A 26679-nucleotide genomic window follows, 5' to 3' on the forward strand; every position below is an offset into this window, starting at 1 on the left:
TTTACGTAAAATTAAACTTTTTAAAATTTTAATTTCAAAAAAATTAAAGTGATTAGTTAAAATATACTTAATAAATGTTTTGATAAATTTTAATTTAAATGAATTTTTTTTATTTTTAGACTCTTAATAATATTTTAATTTAAAAAATATCAAAAATGATTGATTAAAATATCATTAGTAATTTTTTATAAATTTTAATTTAAATGATTTTTTTAAATTATTAGACTCTTTTTTTATAAGTAAAATGATTTTTTATGTCAAATAAAAATATAAATAGAACTAAATCAAAACTTAATATACATAGAAATAAAAACAATTGTATGGAATTTGTTTATTTAATTATTGTAAAAACAATTGTATATGTAGTTTATGTTGATAAATAAATTCATTAAAAATAACCATAATTAAGTTATTGAAGCATATTTTATATTTTTTATCTTTCAATTTTTTGTTTTAATATATTAACTATATATATATATATATGTTAATGATTTTATTATTTATATATTTTATAAATTGATAATTTGATTATTGATAACATAATTAATCTTTTTAGTCCCTTGAAATAATTTTTTAATATATAATTTTTACTGTTAGTCTTACCTCTATAATTAATTTCTCTTGTTATATTTCTTTTCTCTAAATTTTTATAATTGTTATTCCCATGAACAATAAAAATCAATCATATCCCCTCTACCAACAATTATCACTACATGATTCATTGAATACTTTAATTAAATTTTTCACATGTAGAATTAAATGATTTAAAAGGTGATAGAGTTACTAATAACTCAAGATTGAGTCTCTTCTAATTACCATAAGAATTATTCATATTGATTGAAACAATAATTTATTTAATTTTCTCTTAATTTTTATCTTAATATGCATATTTATGATTTATTTATATATCAAGATTATTTAATTTTTCTCAATTGTAGTAAATTCAAGATTGTTAATATCGTACCGGATAATATTTTAATTTTTTTTTAAATAGTATATATCGGTACCGATTATTTCAATATATTATTTTGGATTTTTCGATTGAGTACAAATATATTTATAAAACATATATGAACTTATGCATTATAATATTATTAATAATCTACAAAATAAATATGCAATATATTCAAAAATCAAATAAATAAGTTTAAAAGCATAACAAATAATATCATAAAATTTTCATGATATTTTTAAACACTTAATATTATCATATGATATTTAAATAAGATTTTCATATAAATATTAAGATAAAAACAAAGAGATGAAAAAAATTAACCAAAATTTTATAATTGTTAAACTTTATAAAAGGAGTATAATTGTTTTCTTGAAAAAAAAAATGAAATACTTATAAACTTTGATTTTAAAAAATTAAGTATAAAAACAATTAAAATAAAAAATAAAAAAATTTAACTTTTAAGGGTTATTTTGTCAATTAATTTTATTTTTATTAGGTTAAAAATAATTAAATAACAAAAAAAAGTAAAAAATCACAAAATATATTTTACATTCATGTACTGACCAAATCACCAAAACTTACCAAAATAGGCCGAACTAATGAAAACAACCGATATTATCTAGTTCCAAATCTGATACGAAAATCATCTTAAGGTGTATGTATTTTGATATAACTATTGGTTGGTATTGAAATGAAATTAACAACTATGAGTAAATTACTTACTTTTTCTGTCATCCAAAGGATTGAACAACCTAACATGAACTATTCTAAATAAAAAATTATCAAGTAAAGTAAAATTAATTATTTTTTATAATTTCTTTAAAGGTATAATAAAATTCATTGGAACTATCTTTTGAATGTATTTACGTCAAAATTACATTCGTTCATAAAAATTTATGTTGTTGATTTTAAAAATGAAATTATTATAGATTGTATAGGTATTACATAACAAATTTATTATTCTTAGAATTGAAATTTTTTAAAGAAAATACGACAAATACCAAGGTTGGAAATTTATTTTATTTTATTTTTTAAAAAATATATATTTTAATATTTTATATACTAAATTTTTTTAAATAAAAAATTAAGCTTTTAATTGATAGAACATACAATTACATTCAATTGATGGAAGCACCAATGGAAAATTATTCTAAATAGAAAATTAAGACGAAAGATTAGGGATAGCAATAGGTTAAATTGAGGTAAATTTTTACTTGTCTTGAATCCAACTCGACCCAATGATTTTTTTTATTTTTTTATACCCTACCCCAACCCAACCTGACCCGACAGATATTATACAAAACCATATTTGATCTAATTTAACCTAAAATTAATAAAATATTATTTTTTAATATAAAATTTTTTTAATATAAATATAAAATTAAGTAATTAATTAAAAAATAATTATATATATACACCTAGTCAAGTCAAGGTAAATTTGCCTAAAATCTAACTTTGACTTTTATTCTACAATTACCTAACCCAACTCGACCCAAAACCCGATTTAAAAAAAAAAATCGACTCTAAAAGATCGGGTCGAGTCAAAACCCATCGAGAACAAATTGGGTTGCTATCTCTATGAAAGATTGATTAGCTATGCATAACTTTATCTTCTCCACATGACAAAGAAGGTTAGTGATATATGATACTTCAATGAAAAATATATAAATATATTGATTTCAAATTTCTTTAAAATTAATATAAAACTCTTTTATTTGAAGAAACATTGCATACTCATTCATTTTCTCTTTTCTATATCAGTTCAAGAATTTTAATTGTTGTATCAAAATTTTTAAGATTGTCATATTAGGTAATATTTGTTCAAAAGAATTGAAATTTATCAAATTAATTATCACTTTACATCTAAAATAAAAAATTATTATAAATTATAATTTAACTAAACTTAAAAGTGATTTAATAGCATTTATTAGCAAAATTCATTAGATAAATCTTTATTGAAATGTGTATTTAAGAGTTTAATCATTTTGAATTTTAATTTTTTATAACTTTGAGTTGAATTTTAGACTTAGGATGACCAACTAATTAGGTTAAGTCAAGTTTTTTTATTTACTTTTATTCATAGTGTACTTAATTATTCATTTATATACTTGAGCAAATTTAATTTAATAATTAATACATGGTTCTTTTTGTTTAAAAAGTTTGATTCAAATTGTTCTAAATTCAAATAAAAAGAATTATACTCAGTTACTTAAAATTATAATTTCACTTTAGAAATACCTTTAAAATTAATTAACTAATTCAACCACAAATACAATAAATAATTAAACATTAAAGATGAAGGAAAAAGCTTAAATAAAGAACTTTTAAATTGTTATCGAATTTGTATAACTAATATTGGATTTTGATTAAATTACTATTTCAATTCGAATTTTTGTTATATTCAATCATTTCAGTTTTTAAATAACTATTAAGTTATTGATTTTTTAAAATCAATTGAAATTGAGTTAAGTTAATTCATTTTTATTATTATGTGCATTATTTTTAATTAAATTAAAATTTAAAATAAGTAAAAAATTTATTTATACTCAATTTGAGTTTTGAATTGTTTCAAGTTTGAATTGGTTAATTTATATTATTTTAACTATACTTTTATGACACAAATAATAAATTTTAAAATAGAATAAGAATATAACACAATAAAAATTTAAGTATAAAAGTGATGGAGATACTAATGATAATTTTAAAAGAAATTTTTTATGTCCAAGTTTTGCAAAGATTAAAGATTTTTTCTCTTTTAGAATTTTAAAATTCATTTTATAAAAATATTAATCTAGATCAACGAGTTTATAATCGTTCATTTGTTAATCAAGTTAGCTATATAGGTTAAAGGAAATAATTTAAACATTTCATTTGAAAAAAATCATATTATAGTTCAAACTCATTCATGAAGACAACATAGAATTAAATATTATTTGAAATGTTATGACTCCTTATGATAGTCTTTACTATTTCAAAATGAAGAAGTTAATTGACATTAAAATATAAAAAAAATCCAATTTTAATTATGGTAATAAGAATGAAGAAACATTTAAAAATATATATAACCCTTTTATTTATTAGAAGAAATTTTTTATAGACAATGCAAAATATTTTTTATTCTTTCTAAATAGAAACGTTGATTGATATCAAAATATTAAAAAAGTTATTTTGTATGATAGTAATAAAAATAAAGTAATATTAAAAATATACCATCTTTTTATTTAGTAGAAATTTTTTTTTATGAAGAACAGGAAGGTAATTATATGAATTTAATATTTTAAAATTGTTGTTTGTTTTATTTTTATAAATTTTATTTAGTAAATTAGTTCTCATTACTTTTATCATATATATAACAAAATTTTTACCCAAAATTGTATACTTAAAAATAGAAATATAAGGCAAAGTTTATTATTTCCATTGGTGGCATAATATTACAAAATTTTCAATCTTTTACATGCAATTGTACTTCAATAACATGTATGAAATATAGATACTAATAATTCAATCAAATTATCAATAAAACTTATCTTAAAATGTATTATTTTATCATGAATTGAAAATTTTGAAGAATATCTTAGAAATATTAACTTAATATATATTATATAGTTATTTAATTTAATTTTAATACTTGCATTAGTATAAAAAGTTATGATTTTAACTTATTATTACATGTTAAACTACGTATGATAAATTAAGAGTATTTACTTATGTGTTTCAAGTCATTTTAAACTAGAACATAATATATACATAATACCTTAATGATGAATCAATTATAATTTAGTTATAAATGCATAATATTATAGTATTATATTAAGGATAACTTAACAAAAAAAATTAATAATTTAGTAGTTAATTGTTGATAACTTAATAATAAGTTAATGATAACTTAATAATAATTTAATAGTAAATCAGTTTAAGTTTAATAGTAATTAATTGATAATAATAAATCATAAAAACTTAGTAGTAAGTAAATGATAAATTAGTAGTAAAAAATTGATAATTTAGTAGTAAATCATTGAAAACATAAAAGTAAATTAATATAACGTAGTAATAAACCATCGATAACATAATAGTTAATTAGTGATAATATAATAATAAATTATACATAATTTAATATAAGTAAAGAATAACTCGATAGTGAATCATAAATAATTTAATTGTAAATCAATAATAATAAGGAGTAAATTAACTATAACATAATAGTAAATATATAAAAATATAAGAGTAAATCATTGATAATTTAGTAGTAAATTAATAATTTAGTAGTAAATTATTAATAACGTATAGTAAAGTACTAATAATTTAGTTGTAAATCAGTGATAATTTAATAATAAATTAGTTAATCATTGATAACTTTTTAGTGAATCATCAGTAAATTAATAGTAAATTAGTTATAAATTTATAATAAATCATAAATAATTTAATGATAAATCACCAATAATTTAAAAGAAATCACTAATAACTTAAGGATATATCATTTATAACTTAATGGCAAATCATTCATAAATTAAAAATAAATCATTGATAATTTAATAATAAATCATTGATAACTTAATAGTAAATAATTGATAATGTAATTGTTAATCATTGATAACTTTTTATACTTAAAGTTGCCAAATGATTGAATTCTGATTACTAGTAAAAACGTAGTCAAAACTTTTATTTTGACGGTTATGATAAACTTATCATGAACTTATTCAATAAAAAAAATCAATGCAAAAATTTTAAATTTGAATAAAACAATAATGTTATCATATAAAAAGAAAATTATCTTATATATTATTAGTAGACTTTGGAAATTCTATATTTCACAGTTATAAATGTATAATAACATATTAGTAAATCAATAATTGGTTAATAAATAAATAAGTGATAATTTAGATGTTAATAATTGATAACCTAATAGTAAATTAGTAATAACTTAATAGTAAATTAGTTTCAGTTTAGTAGTAATTAATTGATAAACTTAGTAGTAACTCATAAATAATTTAATAGTAAATCAATGATAATTTAATTGTTAATCATTAAAAATTTAAAAGTAAATCAATATAATTTAATAGTAGTTAATCATCTATAACTTAATAGTAAATTATAGATAATTTAATATAAATTAGTGATAATTTAATAATGCATCATGGTTAATTTAATAATAAATCTGTAATAATTTTGTAGTATATAATCAAAAATTAAGTAATAAATCAATTATAACATAATAATAAATCATTGATAATTTAGATATAAATTATTAGTAACTTAGTAGTAGATCACTAATAAATTAGTTGTAAATGAATGATAATTTATTAGTAAATTAGTTAATCATTGATAACTTTGTAGCAAATCATTGATAAATTAATAGTAAATCAATTATAACTTTATTAAAAATTATCAGTAATTTAGTAATAAATCATCAGTAATTTAGTAGTAAATCATTAATAGTTTAATAGTATATTATTGATAACTTAGTAGTAAATAACTGACAATATAATAATAAATCAATGATACATTAATTGTCAATCATTGATAATTTTTTTTATACTTAAAGTTGTCAAAAATTGAATCTTAGTTACTAGCAAAAATGACCTTAGAAATTTCAACTTAGGAGATTAGGATAAGCTTATCATAAACCTATTCAATAAAAAATTTAGTTAAAAAAAATTTTAAATTTGATTGAAACAATAATGTTATTATAGAAAAAGAAAATTATTTTGTACTAGAACTAAACCTACACTTTTCTATAAGAATCTATTATTAAATATATGATAACACAAATTTTATCAATAATTACTAAAAGAATATCATAAGTTACTGTAAGGTTAATTACTAAAATTACATTAACAGATTATCTAAATTTTATCAATAGTTATTAAAATCATATCATAAGTTATCAAAATTATATCAAAGGTTATCAAAATTTTATTAAAATTTATCAAAATCAAAATTATATGAAAAGTTATCAAATTTTACTTATATTATACCAAAATCGAAATTAAATTATTTATATTTATCATTATTATTATAATATAAAAATTATTTATAAAAATAAAATTTTAAAGATAAAAATTACATCAAAAACTAGTTCCCATAGGTATCCCAATCAGAGTACATGGAGTTGAAAATTTTTCATATGTATATAAACCAACCATCAGAGTGATTGAGAGAGGTTAGGTATTTATTTGACTTTTCCAACAATACCCATTGCAGAAAACTTTGGAGTCATTCTTTATAAAAATTCATGGTTCAAGATAAGCAAAATCTGATTTGTTTTCCATTAAATTTGGTACTCCTCCTACTTCGTTTATAAATATATATTTATTTATATTTATAAAAAAATTTAAAAATGATAAGTTGAAAAGAAGAAAAAAAAAAGTATATATATCAATATCATGATGAAATATTGAAAGTTTTGGTCCACAGTATAATAGTATGCAATTACACAAAACTCCATAGTCAAGAGCATTTTCCCAATTTAAAACAAAGAAATCACTTTGGAAATAGATAAATGAGACAGGAAACCTGCCAATTACTACCCACCAAACGTGATAAAAGAGGATTTTGGAGGTACAAACCAGTGACAGACAGACGGAAAGACAGGCAGATAGGCAGATAGGCAGACAGGAGAAGAGGAAGAGATGGCAACAAGTTATTGTTACAAGGATGTTCTGCCATTCACAGCTATGGTTGCAGTAGAATGCACAAATGTAGGGCTAAACATTTTATTCAAAGCAGCAACTTTAAAGGGGATGAGCTACTATATCTTTATCACCTATTCTTATGCTATGGGAGCTCTTCTCCTCCTCCCTTTATCCTTCATCTTTTCCAGGTTTTTCTTCAGATTCATCCAGTTTTCATATATATGACCTCCCAATTCCATTGGAATTTTGCACTTACATGATGCATATCTTTGTTTATTCTGATCTATGCAGTAGACCAGTGCTTCCCCCAATGAAGTTCCATCTTGTCTCTAAAATTTTCCTTCTTGGGCTTTTTGGGTATTGAAGTACAGTACAGATTAAGCTGTAAATTTTTTCCTTTTTTTGTTGGTTCTTGGAAAGATTAGAAGATGATAATTGAAAAACTAAGATTGTTTTTCCTTTTGGGGGCAGGTTTTTAGCTCAAATATGTGCATACAAGGGTATAGACTATAGCTCCCCAACTCTTGCTTCTGCACTCGGCAATCTCACCCCAGCTTTTACCTTCATACTTGCTATTCTTTACAGGTTTCTTCCTTCTTCTCCTAGTTCTTCAATGTCTCCATGTATTTACATTTTTTCCCTTGCATAGCCTTAAATAAAGAAAAATGTAAAAATAAAGTATGTATAAATAAATTATAGAAATGTGTGGAGAATTAGAAACCAAAAGCTGAAGTTAGTGTCATGCAGAAATCTTTATAATTTATTTTCCGTGGTTGTGCTTAATTGAGGAAAATCACAATTTTTATGCTATGATTAAGCTTTGAATGTAGGAGTGTTTGCAGGATATTGATCTGGTCAGATATATACAGTGGTATAAAAAATACTTTCAAAATTGGGCGTTAGTTACAAATGTTTTATCTCAGACTTATTGTGATTTGAAAGCTAGTGTCCTGAGTCTTGTTTTTCTCCCATTCTTTGGATACTGTAACTACCAAGATTGGAAAGGGTAGCCTTGAGAAGCTCAACCAGTCGAGCTAAAATCATGGGAACCGTAACATCAATATCAGGTGCATTACTAGTTGTTCTCTACAAGGGCCCCAAAGTTTTTTCATCTCCACCATGGACATCATCTTCTGTTTTACTTGAATGGCCTTTGGAGTCATCACAATCGAATTGGGTAATTGGTGGGATGTTACTTGCTGTTGCCTATCTACTTTTTTCATTCTGGTACATTATTCAGGTAAAGCATTGTATGGTATGCCTTTCCTCTCCTAGAAATTTCCACAAGCTCAATTTTAATTAGGTTAGATTTTCCAGATCCAGGTCCTGGAGATGTATCCAGCTGAGCTGATTGTAGCCTTCTTTTACAACTTATGTGCTGCCGTTATCTCTGCACCTGTTTCCTTCATAGCAGAATCAGACTTGAGTTCTTGGAGGCTAGGGCCTAGTATAGCAGTTATTGCAGTCCTGTACTCGGTAAGAATTTAGTGATTCAACTACAGTTAAAGAGCAGACAGTTGCTAGTATACAAATGTAGACAATTCATGTCATGTATAACATTGATAATTTGTGTATCCGAGTCCTATTTTACACGAAAATTACATGTTATTGTGACATAGAAAACACAAAATACATTTTTTTATTTTTGTTAAACTCATAATAGTTTATGTTAAAATTTTAAACCATATCATCTTTGGCTTTTTTTTTTTTCCATATTGTTTTCATTTTGTGTGATTGTGTTGTATTTTAAATTGCCAGACTTATCTAAATATGAGTTTCTTCATCTATCTAGGGTGTTTTCTCATCCTTTAGCTCTCTTGTGATCATATGGACCCTTCACTTGAAAGGGCCTGTCTACGTTGCAATATTCAGTCCACTGTCAATTGCCATTGCTGCTTTTATGAGTGCCATATTCCTTGGTGATTCTCTGCATATTGGAAGGTACAAAAATTCTCCATATTTTTTCATCTCACCAGTCTTAAGCAGAATCATTTGAAAAGCAAATGTTTTACTTTGGCCAGCCATTCCCTCCATGATCACAAATGATAAGCTTGATTTTGCAGTATTATTGGAGCAGTTATCATTTCTATGGGATTTTATGCTGTAATATGGGGACAGGCCAAAGAAGAAGAAAGCCCTGAGGATGACTCTGGCATAACCAGCTTGGGGACCTCATCCAATGGTAAGGTCCCTTTGTTGCAAAGCCAAGAGGCAGAATATATGTAGCAAAGATTGGATTGAAAAACAGTAGCAGTCTTCAATGATCCATTAATGCTTCCTGAATCATCAAATAATTTGTTGAATGCCAATACATATACAAAAACCAAAAGCCTTAAAATAGTTTTTCCGAATTTGGATTTGATCAGAGAAAATGTATCCTCTGTAGTTGTAATTATCAGAAAAGATCATCCAGTTTAGAATAAAACCGTTGATTTTGAGCCTGGAATTTGGGCTTCCAATGGACTAATATATCCGGTAGCTATTGGGTTGGGCTTTGGCTTTTGTCCTGTATTGTATTTGTAAATTGGGCCTATTATTGGGGCTTTTTATGGACAAACATATGGGCCTTTTAGCCCAATTTCACAAGTATAATACTATCAGAAGACTTAATTAGGCCTACAATTTGGGTTTTTAGTGGACTAATATGTGGGCCTCGTAGCCCAATTTTCAAACCATAGGGCAATGCTAAATGAATCAATTGCCTATTACTCGTAGTGCTAAGCAAATTCCATTCAATCATTTTGGATTTGAGTAATTTTGATCTGAACTTTTTAAATTTGAGTTATTTCGGGTTTAGATTAATTTTGAATTATTTTAATTTTTATGTAAGTTTTTTTGGGTATGAATCTTTTATTTTTTTTTATTAATTTGTGTTTGGGTAAATTGAAACTTGAGATTTTTAAGATGAATTTTTGAGTTTGCATTAATTTTTCCACCTTCACCTATTAGGTCTAGAAAGGTTTAATTTTAAAGATAAAAAAAGCATGAAACAATAATAATGTTTATTGCAACAATGTCAAAAAAATTTTCCTTTCATCAATGTATAATTTTTTAATAATAAACATTATTTTTTTTAAATCTTAAGTGATTTTAAGATCAAATTCTATTTGTTAATGTTACTCTTAAATGCACTTTAATATAAAAAAATAATATACAAAATCATTAATATTAGTAGGTGAGATTGTAGAAATCAATAACTCATGATCATATTGTTTGGAACATTTGCAATCATGCAGCAAAAAGAATCTTTTTTGCTAAAAAAAATTATTGATAAGCATTTAGGATGTAATTAATTGAGCTCGAGTTGATATAATATTAAACTCGAGCTTGAGTTTGACTCCAAATTTAAGATTCGAAGTTTGATTCGAATTCGATCGAGTTTTAACTCAAACTCGATTTGAGATAGAAATCGAACTACTCAAGCTCACTCAATTGGTTCGATTAATATGTAAAAATAAGATTTATTTTTATATTAAAAAAAAACTCGATTATTTGTATTCGAACTCAAGTCCAATATATTTTATTAATTAAAATAATTAAAATATAAAAACTCAATTAACCTCACGAGTAATTTGAGTTAGGCATAAGAATACTTAAACTCGTATCGATCAATAAGCCGAGCTACTCGAGCTTGAATTATACTCGATAACAATTGAGTCGAATTCAAATTTTATTCGAATAAAACTCGAGTAATTTACGAATATTAATGTATCATTTATATTTCTATTAGCATCTAGTGATGCAAATCAATTAAGATGCTACTTAAGAAAAATAATAATGTAATTAATGTATTATTTTTTCGTGAATTTAATGAAAACAATAAATTAAATGCAAAACCCTTTCTGACGATAATATTTTAATTATCGTGCTTACAAGCACCCTTTAATCGAATCTATAGTTTATTAACTAACATCAAAGAGTGCACATAAGGGCACTTAGCATCAAAATCCTTTATAATTTTATTTCTATACCAAGGATTTTGCTAACGAGTGCTTTAACGGCACTTTTTTAAGGTTATTGTATGAAGTAATATCTCACTTAATGCAGTGAAAATCATAAATAAAATTATTAATTATTATATTTAATATAAAAATATTATTACTATAAATAATACATTAATTAACCTTTAAAAGTGTAAAATTATTTTGTGGGCACTAGCAATACTCTTGTATTAATTACAATAATAATTAATAATTAAGGTGATACTCTTTAATCAATTCCAACACTCTTTAATCATGTTTTTTGATTGCACATTCAAATCATTTGGCATTCAACCTTTCTCTAGATTTTTCCAGCTAAGACACCCCATAAAATCAACAAAAAATGTGAATGTGAATGAATTAAATGTCCATTAAAGAACTCTGGTGAGAAATTAATGGTGGAGAGTTGAGAAAATAGACTCTTGCACGTAAGGACCGATAATGAAATGGTGATGGGACAGATTGTGGAATAATTTTAGTGATCTTAAAGCTTTTGCTAACGCATTCAGTTCGTAAATATTAATGTTGCTAACGAATGCCACGTTAAATGCAGTGTTGATGAATATTTGCAATATTGGGAGAAGATATTAAATAACTATTTATTTCGGTGGTATTTGTATTTAGAAGTCGCAGATTTAAAGGAATTTATATACATAATATATTTTTTTTAATAATGTGATTATAAAGTAAAAGATTAAGAGTAAATTAAAAAATTCAAAGAAAAAAAACATAAATAAATATTTTAAGACATTCGTTATAAAATTAAAAAAAAAAATGATATTTTTACAGAACTGGATGAAGCATTCCATCAAAGAAAATGTTAATCAGTGCCAATAGACGCTAGTCAAGGTAATATTTTAAGAAAAATATTTATAATTAATGTATTATTTTTCTTTGAATTTGATGAAAGTAGTGTATTAAATGTAAATTATATTTTAATTAATATTAACTAGTGTCCGTAGGCATTCGTTAATTCATGATCTCTTTTGCTTTTGCTTTATTTTTTTATTGCTTTTTAATAAAGAAATATATTATCAATAATTATTATAATAAAATTAATTAATTAATTAAAATTTAACATTATATGAGATTCACAAAAAAAAATTATAAGATCTAAATTTTAAAAAGGTAAATCTTTACATATTTTTTATTGTGATTAATTAATTATAAATAAATCTGATAATTTAAAATATGATATGATAATACAATACTAACATGATATAAAAAAATATTAAAGTGATATGATTTAAAATTTTAATAATAATTATATATGAATTTAATAAAATAAAAAAATATTTTTTATTTTTATATCGATAAAAATTATTACACATAATTTTTATATAAAATATAATATAAATAAATAAATTTTAATATTTTACGTATACGAATCACTAAATCTAATTATAAACTTATAATATAAAAAACTATAAATAAAATACTCTAATTAGTGCCAAACGGTTCAATCTTCAACTGCCAAACCAGTGCTTAATAAATTGCTTGGATGGTTATTGATAGGGATGGATTCCAACTTTGAACAAAAAGGCAGCTAAGGGATTTTCTATCAATACTCCAACACATATTTATTTGTGGCAGATGACCTCTCCCTTATCCCCACGTTCTTTATGGAAAGTAATACGTGAAAAGTAGACATGGTGATTTGTATAAAATATTAAAATAAATATTATATTTTATATATGTATCAATATAAAAATATAAAATATATTATTTTTATTTTATTAAACTCATATATAAATAATATTAAAATTTTAAATCAATCACTTTTATATAAATTTTTTTCATATCATATTAATGTTTTGTTATCAAACTCCATATATTTGATATCTTTCAAATTTCAATGAGGTTTCATTAGATATCTTTCAATTATAATCCCTCTTTTTTTCAATCCAGTTCTTCCACCACCGCGAACCCCAATTAGATTCAAGCATGATACATTTTTTAGTTATTGGGAGAACCCAAGTACTCTCTTTCGGATCCAGGAAACAGCTCTCAGAGATCTTTTTTCCTTTTTGAAGAGACAAAAGGGAAACAACCAACCTATTGATATCGGAAGACCAAAAAGATTCTTCCAATGTATCATATCTGGGTACAATGGAATTCATAGGTATAGGAAGAAGCCCTATCAAGTAGAGATTTTTTCTTTCGACCATATTTCGATTGTATGAATTTATTTTTTATTCATTTATTGATAATTTTTTCGGTGATAAAGTCATTTTTGAAATTGAATTGATAAATTTTTAATGATAAATCTTTTGGTGATAAAGTCATTTTTTAAGTTTGAACGGATAAATTTTTGGTGATAAACCCTAGATAAAGTCGTGATCTTTATTAGAAGAGATTGATTCTTTATTAAGCACACAATAAAGGGGGAGAACAAGGATAGAGAAAGCAAACAAGCAAAAAACCACCTTCTCTTATCACCATTAGTCACAAACCAACCACTACTCCAGTTATCCAATAACAGACAGCTTCAATAGTCACAAAAGAATTGTATCACCAATGCCACTTTGTTGCCAAAATTTAGTAGCCAAACTTCCATCTTTACTGCCAGAACCATGATCTCATTCATCTTGGCCTAGCTCAATGTCACCTGAATCTTCATTCACATACCCAAGCTTGAACTAACCTCCCTGTTACCACCTATCACCAATCTAGTAGTTGGAACAGCCACACCATTTTTTGATGCTCAGCACCCGAACCACCATGCACCAAACCCATTAATCACCTATTTGCAACTTAAAATTGCCATCATTCAGAAATAATTCGGCCTCGGTAGCCACAGTTACCATCTTTGAATCCTAGACCAAACCCCTAGCAGCTAGTTGCCAAGATCTAACAACTAACCATCAATTGACAATAATCCACAGAGTGAACCAAGAAAACAAATCCAGTATTCAAGAAGCCAAAAACCGACAAACAATTTCAACAAACACCCACAACTGCTAGCCTAAATTGCTCACCAATAACAATATGGCACACACTAACTCTGCAAAGCTATACCAACTCACTAAACCTAGAGAATTCAAAACAAACACAAAAACACAGCAAACCAAAACAGTCTCCATGATTATTCTTGAAATGAGAAAATTTTCTTAATCTACTATTAAATTATTAGAGTAATTTTAATATTAATTTTTAATATTAAATTTATTTAATAAAATTATAAATATGTTTTAAGGCTTAGATAACATGAAATCAACTAGTACCATTCTTTAAATGAGCATTATGAGGATGTTAAAACTTTCATCGCATATAAACATTTTCGAACCCAATTTTAATTTTTTAGACCAAAATTTACTTTTTAAATGAACCTGAATTAAGTTTGAGATTTCTTTTTAAAATGAAGATAGATTCAATTAAGTGGTCAATTATACTTAAATAAAAAATATTGGTGATAACTCTTTTTATTGTATTTAGTGATAAGTTTATACAGACTTATAGATTATGACATTTCAAGTTTTAAGTGTAAATTTTATCACTTGTAGATGTCATTTAATTTTTTTTAATTTTTTCATTAGTTTCTTTTTTGATGTATTAGACTATATGCTATAGTTTTTTTTTTTATTAGTTAATATTTGATACGTTATTAGTATAAATTTTAAATTACATAAATCAAGTTAGTAGGATGATACATATATTTTAGGTTACATTAAAAAAAATAAAAAAAACTAATTAAATCTATGTTTAGATTTGAAGATGAGATATTTGAACTTAATTTTTTTTATATTAAAAATTCAAAGGATTGAATTTTAGTCATTAAAATTAAAATTTTAATATTTTATCAATTGTATACCTTATATGATCGTTTTCTCTTTAAAAATATTTTTGCTAGCAACAGGGAATGTTTATGTTAGTACAAATGCTATGGCCAAAATTGTCTTAAATCAATTGGCTTTTATATAAGAAAATTTTTTTCTTCTATATATCTAAGAAATCACAATCAAATAGTATATATAAGAAATCAGTGAATTAAATCAAACAAACATATTAATTAATGAACTAAAATATAATTATACAAATTTAACATAAAATTGAGCCAAATATAATTCCCACGTAATAAAATTTCAACATGAAACCACAAAATTAACTATTTGTATATATTTTTCTATCACTATCATTTTATTATCATATATTTCATTCTTTGATATATATATATTTATTTATTTATTTATATATTCTTTGATAAACATAGTGGTTGAAGGTATACCTTTATCCTTAGTTTCGCAAATGAAAGTGTACTATCATTAAATTGATATCTATGGCGTACGCGAGCCGTAAAACCCTATCAATATTTTTGGAGTGTCATCAACATCGATATCGATCATTTATGTCTCAGTAGTTCACTTTCAACGCAATCAAAGTTGTTCACAATAATCTTTTGGCTCTATTTTTTTGCACATATCAGACAAAAAATTGGCACAAGAAATCTGCTTACTTGTTTTATACATACATATATACGTATATATATACGTATTAATTAATTTGTTCTAAGTCTGTATAGCAATAGTATTTTTTTGGCTACACCACCAATATAAATAGGCATGCTTGGGTACTATTTTTTTCCCATAAGTTTGTAAACCTGCAGGGAACAGAAACAAAAATGTTGGGATTCATCAGGAATACCCTTCGGAATAGGCTATTGCATCATTTCATCCAAGGAGATTTTCATGAAGTTGTCTCCAAGATGACTATTGTCGATGCTTTCCTCTTCCTAGTAAAATTCGCTTCTCTTAAACTTGAATCTATTTTTTTTTAACTGGAATCTGATTCAACTTCTATCGAATCATTTTCTTTTTCAAGTCGTCCAATTATTCAACTTAATATTTCATTTCTAGACATTTTAAGCTTTGAGGATAACTATTTAATTCCGTGTTCATGAGCAGATTGTGCACTCAGTTGATAAGCTGGCCATATGGCATCGCTTACCAGTATTCCTAGGGCTGATTTATCTGGCTACTCGACGACACCTTCACCAGAAGTACAACTTGTTGAATGTAGGACAATCTCCATCCGAAGTTGGATTTAATCCTGGAAAGTATCAATACAGAACAAGTGATGGAACATACAATGATCCCTTAAATGAAGAAGCAGGCAGCCTAGGTAGCTTCTTTGGCAGGAACATGCTATCTGTTGATCAGAGACAAAAGGTAGCAAATTAATCCATCTACCCTATTGCTCAAACCATACAAATAAAATAACACATTTGATCAAAGTTTAACCCATTTTTATGGTATTAATGGAATCTATTTCTGTTAATTTTGATGAAAATTGCAAAAAATATATAAATATAGTGGCAAATTGAATAAAATCAAAATACAGTGATGACAAAATTCAACTTCTATAAATCCAACTTCTGTCTTTATCTATTTTCATTGAATTTCAAAAAGTTCATAAGCATATAATTATTATATAACCTAATTAAATTAAATTAAATATAATTTCTTAAATTTCATAAATAATTTCATTAAACTCAACAATTTTTCAATTTTCATAATAATTTCTCAAATTTGGTAATAATTTCATAAATTCACAATTTCCATAAAATTTACGAATTCAACAATAAATTAAAATTTTCTAAATTTCCACAATAATCATATAAACACAATTTCCATAAAATACCTAAATTCTACAATAAATTCATAAATTCACAAGCTCTACAATTTCCCAAAAACTCACAATTTCCCAATTTTTGCAATAATTTCATAAATTCACAACGACTATAATTCCACAAATCCACAAATACAAATTCAACAATAAATTAAAATTTTCAAAATTCCATAATAATCATATAAATTTAAAAAATTCAACAAAAATTCACAAATTACTAACCTTAAATCATAATTATTCAATAATTGAAATAAATTAAAATTTAGTAGTAAAAGAAATTACTAGAGTGTTGTTCAATAGGTAACAAACTCCTAAACCTTACAAAAATGAATTAAATTATTAATTAAAAATATAAACAATAAATAAAATCTAGAAAAATACTTAAAATATGTAATAACACCTAAAACAATTTCTTAAATTATATGACACTCAAAATAACAAAAATGTAAAAAATAACAAAATTAAGAAACAAAACCCTAAATTGTAAAGAAAAAAAGATAATTTATCAATAAAATTTTTATGTCAAAGGGTAAGGTGAAGATAAGAGAAGAATTTTGGGGCTGGAGAAATTGAAGAATCAATAGCGGGAAATCAGAAATCGGTCAAAATTGAGGGTTTAGCTTGGTTCGATTTAGAGAATTTTTGGCTAATGATCAGTTCAGGTGTGGATCAGGCATGGCTGACCGTTGGCTTGCTGCTGATGGTCGGCTAGACTAGGCGGCAGACAGGGTGGGTGGATTTCAGCAATAGGGCAGAGGAGTCACGGGTGGGGAGAGGGAGATGAGAGAAGTGGGAAAAAGGAAAAGAGGGAGAGGAGGACTGGATGAAAATTTTAAACATCAAGGATTTAGCGAGGGAATTTCGTAGTTAAACTTAAATTTTAGTTTTTTTTTTGTTGCTAAAAATTTCATCACTAAAACCTTATAAAAACTTATTTGAATTTTTTAATTTATAAAAAACATTAAAAATTATTTTTTAATTTTGTCTAATGGCGATGGAAAATTTCCGTCATTAATTTGCTAGTATTTATGAAATTAACGACGAAATTTTGTCATTAAAACAACCAATAATATTGGTGCCACTTCTGTTTCTTTGGCGTGGAAATTTATCAACGGATTTACTGAAAGAACTCCTTTCAGTCATTATTTCCTCTATTTTCAGTTGCCAAAACGCCTATGAAACCTATGTCGCTATTCCGTCATAAAAATTAATTATTAACGATGAAAAAGTTTCGTCACTAATTGTTCCGTCGCTAAAGTAACGTTTTCTTGTGGTGATAACTTCTTCTAGCGTGGGACTTAACATGTACAGTTTTGCTACATGGTAAATATTCACTCATCATATTTTTTTGTTTTATTGAAAACTAATTTTAAATATATTAATGGAATCTATTTCGGTTAGTTTTGTCAAATTTTGCAAAAAATAAAAATATAGTGGCAAATTCAATGAAATCAAAATATAGTGATGACAAAATCCAACATTTACCAACACAAAGCTTACCCTCATTTATTTATGAATTTTATGTAGCTACCTTTAAGAGGTGACATTTAGTATTCCTTATACCTTTAATCTTTTCTCTTATGCCTAAATTATAGCTTTCTTTGTATAAAAAAAATTCAACATTCATATGTGACAAATTGACCTTCTTTATATCTTATGATCTATTTAATTACTTCCCCAAAATATATGATATATCATATTAATTATTAATTGCATGCATGATATGTTCATCACTTGAAACCATTTTAAATATACTATGTTTCTCTAAATAATCAATTTGAAAAGAGGACTTGATCAAACTCAAAGTAATTTCCATTCCATTTGTGCATGGTGCATTAAAATTCGAAATTGTTTTCCAATGCCTTCAATTAAAGCAAAACGCTTTAAAAGGAACTATATATAAAACTTGTGAATGCAGTTGTTGAGACCAGATCCAATGGTTGTTGCCACAAAACTTCTAGCACGAAGAAAATATGAAGATACTGGAAAGCAGTTAAACATTATAGCAGCTTCCTGGATTCAGTTTATGATTCATGACTGGGTAGACCACTTGGAGGATACCAACCAGGTCCTTTTTTTTTTTTAATAGATAAAATCTTTGAATCCTTGCATCTAAGGAGGTAGTTACAATAATGCATTAAAATTTCTTTGAACAAAATTATTGCAGATAGAGTTAATTGCACCTAGAGCTGTTGCTGATAAATGTCCCCTTAACTCTTTCAAGTTCTACAAGACAAAGGAGTTTCCAACTGGCTTTTGTGAGATAAAATATGGGACAAAAAACATTCGTACACCTTGGTGGTAAGAATTATAAGTAGGATGATGGACTAAATTGTGACTACAATGGTCGTGTTCGCCATCTTATAAGAACGTGTATATGTCATCATTTTGACAGGAGAATCATTTAACTTCGCAAACATTGATTCAGATTGATTGTTATGTTGAAAATTATTGATCTTGTACTGTTTCTAGCATGTGTTCATATGATTTGTGGACTTGTAGGGATGGAAGTGCTATATATGGTGTCAACGCCGAAAGGATGCAAAAAATAAGGACCTTTAAAGATGGGAAGCTCAAGATCTCAGAAGATGGTCTTCTTCTTCATGACCAGGATGGGATTGCATTGTCAGGAGATATTCGGAACAGTTGGGCTGGTGTCTCCACATTGCAGGCTCTCTTCATGAAAGAGCACAATGCAGTTTGTGATGCCATCAAGGTATTCCTTGCACATATCTTTTATCTGATTACTTGTTCACTTGATTTAAATACTTTGACTTTGTAATGTTTTAGGAGGAACATCCAGATTTTGATGACGAACATTTATACCGCATTGGAAGACTGGTGACTTCCGCTGTGATTGCAAAGATCCATACCATTGATTGGACTGTGGAGCTCCTGAAAACTGATATGTTGCTTGCAGGAATGCGCGGCAACTGGTAATAAACCTCTAGTATGAGCAAAAAGAACCTTTTTAATGATGCAATTATAGCCCCGGATTGAGCTTTACATGTAAAAACTACGGATTTTGACAATTTCCTCAACTTATCGTAGGTATGGTCTGTTGGGTAAGAAATTCAAGGACAAATTTGGGCATGTTGGGGGAGTCTTCTTGGGAGGTCTGGTAGGTCTCAAGAAGCCAGTTAATCATGGTGTACCATATTCATTGACTGAAGAGTTCGTTAGTGTCTATCGAATGCACTCGCTTCTACCTGATTACCTTTGCCTTAGGGACATCAAAGCTGCACCAGGACCCAACAAATCTCCACCACTAACTGAGAAGTATGCCTAGCTACATGATATGTATATTTAACACAATACGAATGAACTCAAAGCGCGTGTCCGGTAAAAAGAACACATCAATAACACATTACCTTCCTGTTTTATTTATTTATCTTTTTTTTACAAATGAGGCTGCAGCTTGAGGTTAAGGAAAGCAGATGTTGAGATTTAAATTTCGAACTGCCAGATATCACTTTTTAAGTCCGGTTCAATGAACAAAGTTTATTTTGTTAATAAATATATATATATATATATATATATATAGCCTGATTAATTTTGTTTCTTGTAATTGAAAATGCAGAATTTCAATGGCTAATTTGATAGGCCAGAAAGGAGAAAAGACTTTATCAGAAATTGGATTCACTCAACAAATAGTTTCAATGGGGCATCAAGCTTGTGGCCAACTAAAGCTTTGGAACTACCCAGAATGGCTGCGGGATCTTATACCACAAGATATTCATGGCAAAGACAGGCCTGATCATGTGGACATGGCAGCTCTTGAAAGTAACCGCTGCTCTACCAACTTGTTTTGTAGTTGAGGTGTTGAACAACAAGTGATCTGATGTTCATTAATTTGTGCTTTGATCATGCAGTTTACAGGGACAGAGAGAGAAAAATTGCTAGGTACAATCAATTTCGAAGGGCTTTATTCTTGATACCAATCTCTAAATGGGAAGATCTGACAGATAATGAAGAAGAGATTCAAAGTCTTAGGGAAGTTTATGATGATGATGTAGAAGAGCTGGACTTACAAGTTGGACTCATGGCAGAGAAGAAGATCAAGGGGTTTGCCATTAGTGAGACAGCTTTTATCATATTCCTTCTCATGGCAACCAGGTAACCCAGAGCATCATAAAAAACTTAAATTAAGCTTGAATTTAAGGATAGTAAAATTCAGGCAAAATAATGAGTTTTTTTAATCTATTTGGATGGGGTGGTGCAGGAGGCTAGAGGCAGACAGGTTCTTTACCAGCAATTTCAACGAGGAGACATATACAAAGGAAGGATTTGAATGGGTGAAAACAACAGAAAGCCTGAGAGATGTGTTAGATCGGCATTACCCCGAAATTACAAAGAAATGGATGAATTCAACAAGTGCATTCTCTGTTTGGGACTCACCTCCGAATGCTCACAATCTTATCCCTCTCTATCTTCGATTTCCCTCTTGAAATTAATTCTCAGTTACTATAAAACAAAAACTTACAATGTTGTGCTTAATGTAAGACATCAGCTTAATCTCCATGTTATGATTTACAAAAATATTGTTTGTTTTTCGTCCTTTTGTTTTGGCATAGTATGTATCAATTTCATAAGTAAAGTATATGAAAATTTTTATTAAAAATTAATAAATCAAAATTAAAATCGAAAATCAAAATTAATAAATTAAAAAATTTATCAATAGATGAAGTGTGCAAAATTTGATACATTTTATCATTTCATAAATTTCACTTGAATCAATCCCAAAGATTTGATTTCCTGGCCTCTGGATTTAGCCCATGGAAGGCCTGGACCTGCAGCTTTTCATAGTGCTACTATATTAGAGATTCGAAGATCCTCAGTGGTGAAAGCAAGCCATATTAATCTATTTATTTTAATTAATTAGTATAAATAATCTTAAAATATAATATTTAATATATTTTAAAATTTAAATTTATTACTTATAATTTTTTTTTATCATCAGATGGCAACCTATTATATATATATATATATATATATATATATATATAAACCATCCAAATCTATCTATGGACTAGATTATTGTATTATTTTTTTAAAAAAATCATAATTGGAGGATAAAAAAATTATTGGTATTTAGATTTAAATTTTAAAATTATTAAATATTATTTTTTAAAAATAATTATATAAATCAATTAAACTAAACCGCAAAGTCTAAAGAAATAATATTTCAATTCTTAAATTTTTAAGCCAAATGTATCTAAAAAGAAAATAAAATTTAAGCTGATAAAACTTTGATTAAACTTAAATTCCAAAGTTGTAGAGATATATACATTTTAATACAAAAGACATCAAATATAAAGTCAAAGATATAACAGAAAAATTAGATCATATTTAATTCTGTCTTGTTACATGTAAGAGAAACTGACATAAGAAGTAATGCATTTGGGAATTTGATATGGAAAAAACATCATGAGTTAAATTCCCAAGTCAAGTTACACATAAAATTACCCTATATGAAAAATGTTATAAACTTGAATTACTCATCCTTCCTTCATGAACTCACAATAAATTAAACTCTTTTCCTCCCAAAATGTTTGTCAATATTGACTTTCATGGAAATTAAGAAAAAAATTTTGATTTTAACATATTTAATATTAAAATTTAAAAATTTTCATGAAATTAAAGTTTTATAATTTTTAATGTCAAAAAGTAAAAAAAAAATTTTAAATATAATTTTAAAATACAAAAAATAAAAATATTAAATATTAAAAAAAGACATAATTTTTTGACATAAAAAAATATAGACAAAAAAAAAAAGGGATTTTGTGAATATGTAGTGTTAATATTAATAGTATAATATATGTAATATGCCACTAATATTATATAATGTTTTTTTTTTATTATAAATGCTAGTATATATTTTTAATTATTTTGTATATATTTGATATTACCAATTTGCCTATCAACACTTCTAGGAAATATAAATAAACTATGTTATTTAAATTTAAATACTACTACTAAACAACCAAATTATAGCACCATTTAAAATTTGTTTTTTCTTTTTTTTTTTTTGAATAATATGTAATCAAGATTTAATTCAATTAATTTATTTAAATATATTTAAAATATGACATTTAACCAATTTAAAATAAAAATTTTAATATTTAAAATTCTCTTATTGTGAACTCATTTATATAAACAATTAAAAAAAATTATCAAATATGAAATTTTTATACTAAGTGAGATTAAAAAGATAATACATATCTCTTATAATATATTTTAAAAAATATATAATTTAATTAAAAATAAAAAAATATATATCAATCTTTTAATATCACTTATGAAATTAAAATTTTATACTAACAATACATTAAATATTAATTTAACAATTAAAATAAGATCTATTTATTTATTATTATTGGTAAAATAAATCAAAATGGAAGCTTTATATAAAGTACCAAACTTGGTTGATACTTTCCTTTTCCAAATTTTAAAAAGAAAAATCTTCCAAACTTACAACTTATAATTAAGTGTTTGGTATAACCCCAAAAAGGATTTTAAAAATTATTCAAATGCAACAAGAAAAATAGAAAATCACTAATACCTTCTAATTTTTTGTTTTTCCTTTAAACTCTTTTAATTTTGACTGTGAAATTGCCAAAGAAAATCAGACCTCTCTCCAAAATCCACAGACAAAAGTTCCCCTCTTTATTATCTGTCTCTTTGAGAAAACCGTAAAAATCCTTTCTTTTTTCACATTTGTTCTTCTTGGCCCTTTACAACATCAAATCTAATCTGGGTGTCTTTGATTTCCCATATTCTTTCTAGGGTTTTGAAATTTTCCGCTTTCTGGGTCACTTCCAATTCTTTTTCAAATTTCAAATTTAATCACCTGGCTACTATTAGATCTCCGTTTTAAAATTTGGGTTGCTTTTGTTTTCATCAAAGTTTCAATGTCACAAGGCATTTCAATTGAGCTTTACTTTGATCCAGCACTCGAAAACCAAGTCCTGAAAGCTTGGAATGTGTTGGCTCGCCGTCAAATCAGCACTCAGTTAATTGAAATTGAGTCAAGGCCTCACATAACTCTATTTTCAAGCCCTTTTCTTGACCCTGCCAAGCTTGAATCTGTTGTAAAGTCCTTTGCTTCAAAGCAAGAACCTTTAGCTTTATCTTTTTCTTCAATTGGGACTTTCCCAAATGAAAAAAACGTTCTTTTTCTTGCACCAGCCCCAACAATGGCCTTCCTACAGTTCCAGGCTCAGTTATGTGAGGCAGTTAAAAAGGAGGGGTTTGAAATTGGAGAAGAGTTTAAAGCTGACGCTTGGATTCCTTATTGTGCTGTAGCTCAGGAAGTGCCAAAAACAAGAATGGCTGAGGCTTTTTGTGTGCTGAGAGAGTTGAAGTTGCCTGTTTGTGGATATGCAATGGATATTGGATTGGTGGAGTTTTCACCTGTTCGTGAACATTTCTCATTTGGACTCGGGAATACCATAGAGGCATGAGATTCGGAGGGGTCATTGTGACAGTGTTAGTTTTTGCTTCTTGTTACAGTTCCAAAAATGTGTTTACACGATGTGTTGCTAATGTAAGTTTTATAATTAGTAATGAATGATGGATTCTTCGTTGCAATTTAATATGTTGTTTAACAGGTCAGTTTGAAGTTTACTTGTTTATCATATCTTTTTCTTGCCTGCATTTTTTGTTGAGAGTGTGGTTTAGCATTACAAAACTAGATTCTCTATTGAATGGGGATAAAAATGGATCAATTGAATTGTGGAAATTGTAAAGAATCTCATTAATGTAATGACTTTTTAGTTGTTAATGTTGCATCTAATCTCTTGTATGTTAGTATGGCTTCTAACTTTGAAGAGGATATGTTTTATCATGACATGAACGAATTCTTTATTGGATGGGAGATAATATATTAGATTGGTTCAAACCCTTTATGAATCTGCTACCTTGGTTTGGATTTTGGAAGTTATAAAGAGCAGATTGCCAAGTTTTCTGTCTGTGTAGCTTTTTAGTTGCTACCATTACAGCTAATCTCTTCTATGTTAGTTTTGACTTCCTTAAATAAGCAAATGGAATTTGGTTATTTTACTTACCATCTGATAAAATGGTGGTGGTTTTACTGTGGCAACTGAATGCTAAATTATTTAACCATATCATTAAAAGTAATCCTGTGTTCTACTTAGCAGTTTTCTTTTTTCACAAACCTAGTTATGTTCTTTATTTCTACTAGCATATTAGCATGAGATTTTGTTCAGAGTTACCATTTTCTATACTTTTTTCCCTGACTTATTTGGTCTTTGCGTTGTATTTCTTGGAAATGCTTAATTTGACGTGTTTGTCAATATGATCTTCTTGATTACTTTCATGCTAAGCAAATTTGATAAACTTTCCTGCTTAATTAGCTTGGGTTGCTTAAGAGTTTTCTGTTTTGTTGTTTAATATTATAAATGGGTGATTTGATCAGCTTGCATAAGGTGTACTGCTTTCTGCGGCTTAGTTTAGAATTCTGACCTTTAGAATATTGACCACATCTATATTACTTCTCTATGAAATTGGTAAATACCATTTTGCATTCATAAATGTTAGTGGTTCATCAGTCTATGTCATCACAATTCATAAATGGTGTTTGCCAACAATGGCCAAGCAAAGAAGATAATGCCTAATTGAAGATAATAACTAGGGTATGCAATGATAGGATCTTTTCCTACAAGATTTAACGCAGGACTTTGTAATCTTGTTCAGTGTTTATTAAATTTAGTTTAGAGTGGAATTTAACTTCTGGGTAGAGTAGTTATGGTATGGCTAGTTGGCTACATACATGCTACCTGACATGATGTGGCACTCTGATGCAGGATCCTGTACCATGCATCTATTACTTGACTGCTGCGACTAACACACTTTTAATGAAATGTATTCCAATTGTGTGAAGCCACTTACAAAGTGATTCAACTTGCTATAGACATTGTGTGGGAGTCTCAACCTTTTTCTTAAAAGCAGGATTTCCATGCTCACATACGTAAAAACCACACTTTTAATGAAAGCATGAGCTGAACGTATTCCTTTTGTCAAAACTATAAGTCTTACAAATGATTTGCTGTGTTTGATTGGATGGCTATAATTAAAAAGCAAGCAGCCAATTTACTATCTTCCTTGCTGTATACAGATACCATTTGTTGAACCAGACTGTCTGATTTACAGAGATTGTAGTTCCACTCCATTGTGGAGCGTTCATGGGCCAGAGAATCAAGCCTTTCACATTTACTTTCCATCCAAAAAAAGAAAAGAGTTATTCCTCAATTACTGTTCACCCCTCTTAACATTTAGCAAATACCCTTCTTTCATTGCAAGATTTTGGTATTGATTAGTTATGTTTTGCATTTCCACATTGATAAAACAATTCGTTAGCTCTCCTTGAATGTAGGTGTAAAATTGATTCTTTTCCCACATCATCTTGGATGAGAATCACCTTGACTTGTCTTTTGTTTTTGTGGGTTTCTGTTATCATCATTTTCAA

At 26.6% G+C, this 26679-nt stretch overlaps 3 protein-coding genes across 5 annotated transcripts; all 3 read left to right on the forward strand.

The window, feature by feature from the left end:
• The first annotated feature begins 7405 nt into the window (after positions 1 to 7405).
• Positions 7406 to 10173, forward strand: LOC111315947 (WAT1-related protein At5g40240-like). 2 transcript variants are annotated; one of them, XM_022917967.2, is made up of 7 exons: positions 7409 to 7775; positions 7879 to 7944; positions 8059 to 8172; positions 8584 to 8827; positions 8905 to 9063; positions 9380 to 9528; positions 9651 to 10173. In XM_022917967.2, the coding sequence occupies exons 1-7, from the start codon at positions 7585 to 7587 to the stop codon at positions 9811 to 9813; spliced, it is 1086 nt and encodes a 361-aa protein (XP_022773702.2). In that variant the 5' UTR covers positions 7409 to 7584; the 3' UTR covers positions 9814 to 10173. The 2 variants fall into 2 exon arrangements, with proteins under 2 accessions (XP_022773703.2, XP_022773702.2); XM_022917968.2 differs by lacking the exon at positions 7879 to 7944 and having other exon boundaries at positions 7406 to 7775.
• A 5912-nt stretch (positions 10174 to 16085) lies between these two features.
• On the forward strand, positions 16086 to 21822 carry LOC111315948 (alpha-dioxygenase PIOX). Its single transcript, XM_022917969.2, has 10 exons — positions 16086 to 16299; positions 16469 to 16732; positions 19111 to 19260; positions 19360 to 19493; positions 19695 to 19908; positions 19983 to 20128; positions 20244 to 20471; positions 20773 to 20975; positions 21065 to 21308; positions 21415 to 21822. The coding sequence occupies exons 1-10, from the start codon at positions 16186 to 16188 to the stop codon at positions 21638 to 21640; spliced, it is 1923 nt and encodes a 640-aa protein (XP_022773704.2). The 5' UTR covers positions 16086 to 16185; the 3' UTR covers positions 21641 to 21822.
• Positions 21823 to 23661: 1839 nt separating this feature from the next.
• Positions 23662 to 26679, forward strand: LOC111316644 (uncharacterized). Of its 2 annotated transcripts, none has more exons than XR_016333380.1 (2): positions 23662 to 24738; positions 26329 to 26679. XR_016333380.1 is itself a non-coding variant. In XM_022918686.2 (2 exons), exon 1 carries the CDS (start codon positions 24104 to 24106, stop codon positions 24653 to 24655), a length of 552 nt encoding a protein of 183 aa, XP_022774421.1. In that variant the 5' UTR covers positions 23662 to 24103; the 3' UTR covers positions 24656 to 24680; positions 26329 to 26679. The 2 variants fall into 2 exon arrangements, 1 of the variants encoding a protein (XP_022774421.1); XM_022918686.2 differs by having other exon boundaries at positions 23662 to 24680.

Source organism: Durio zibethinus, chromosome 24 (assembly GCF_047325235.1).
Source record: "Durio zibethinus cultivar Kanyao isolate XHJ-2024 chromosome 24, ASM4732523v1, whole genome shotgun sequence".
Lineage (NCBI taxonomy): Eukaryota > Viridiplantae > Streptophyta > Magnoliopsida > Malvales > Malvaceae > Durio > Durio zibethinus.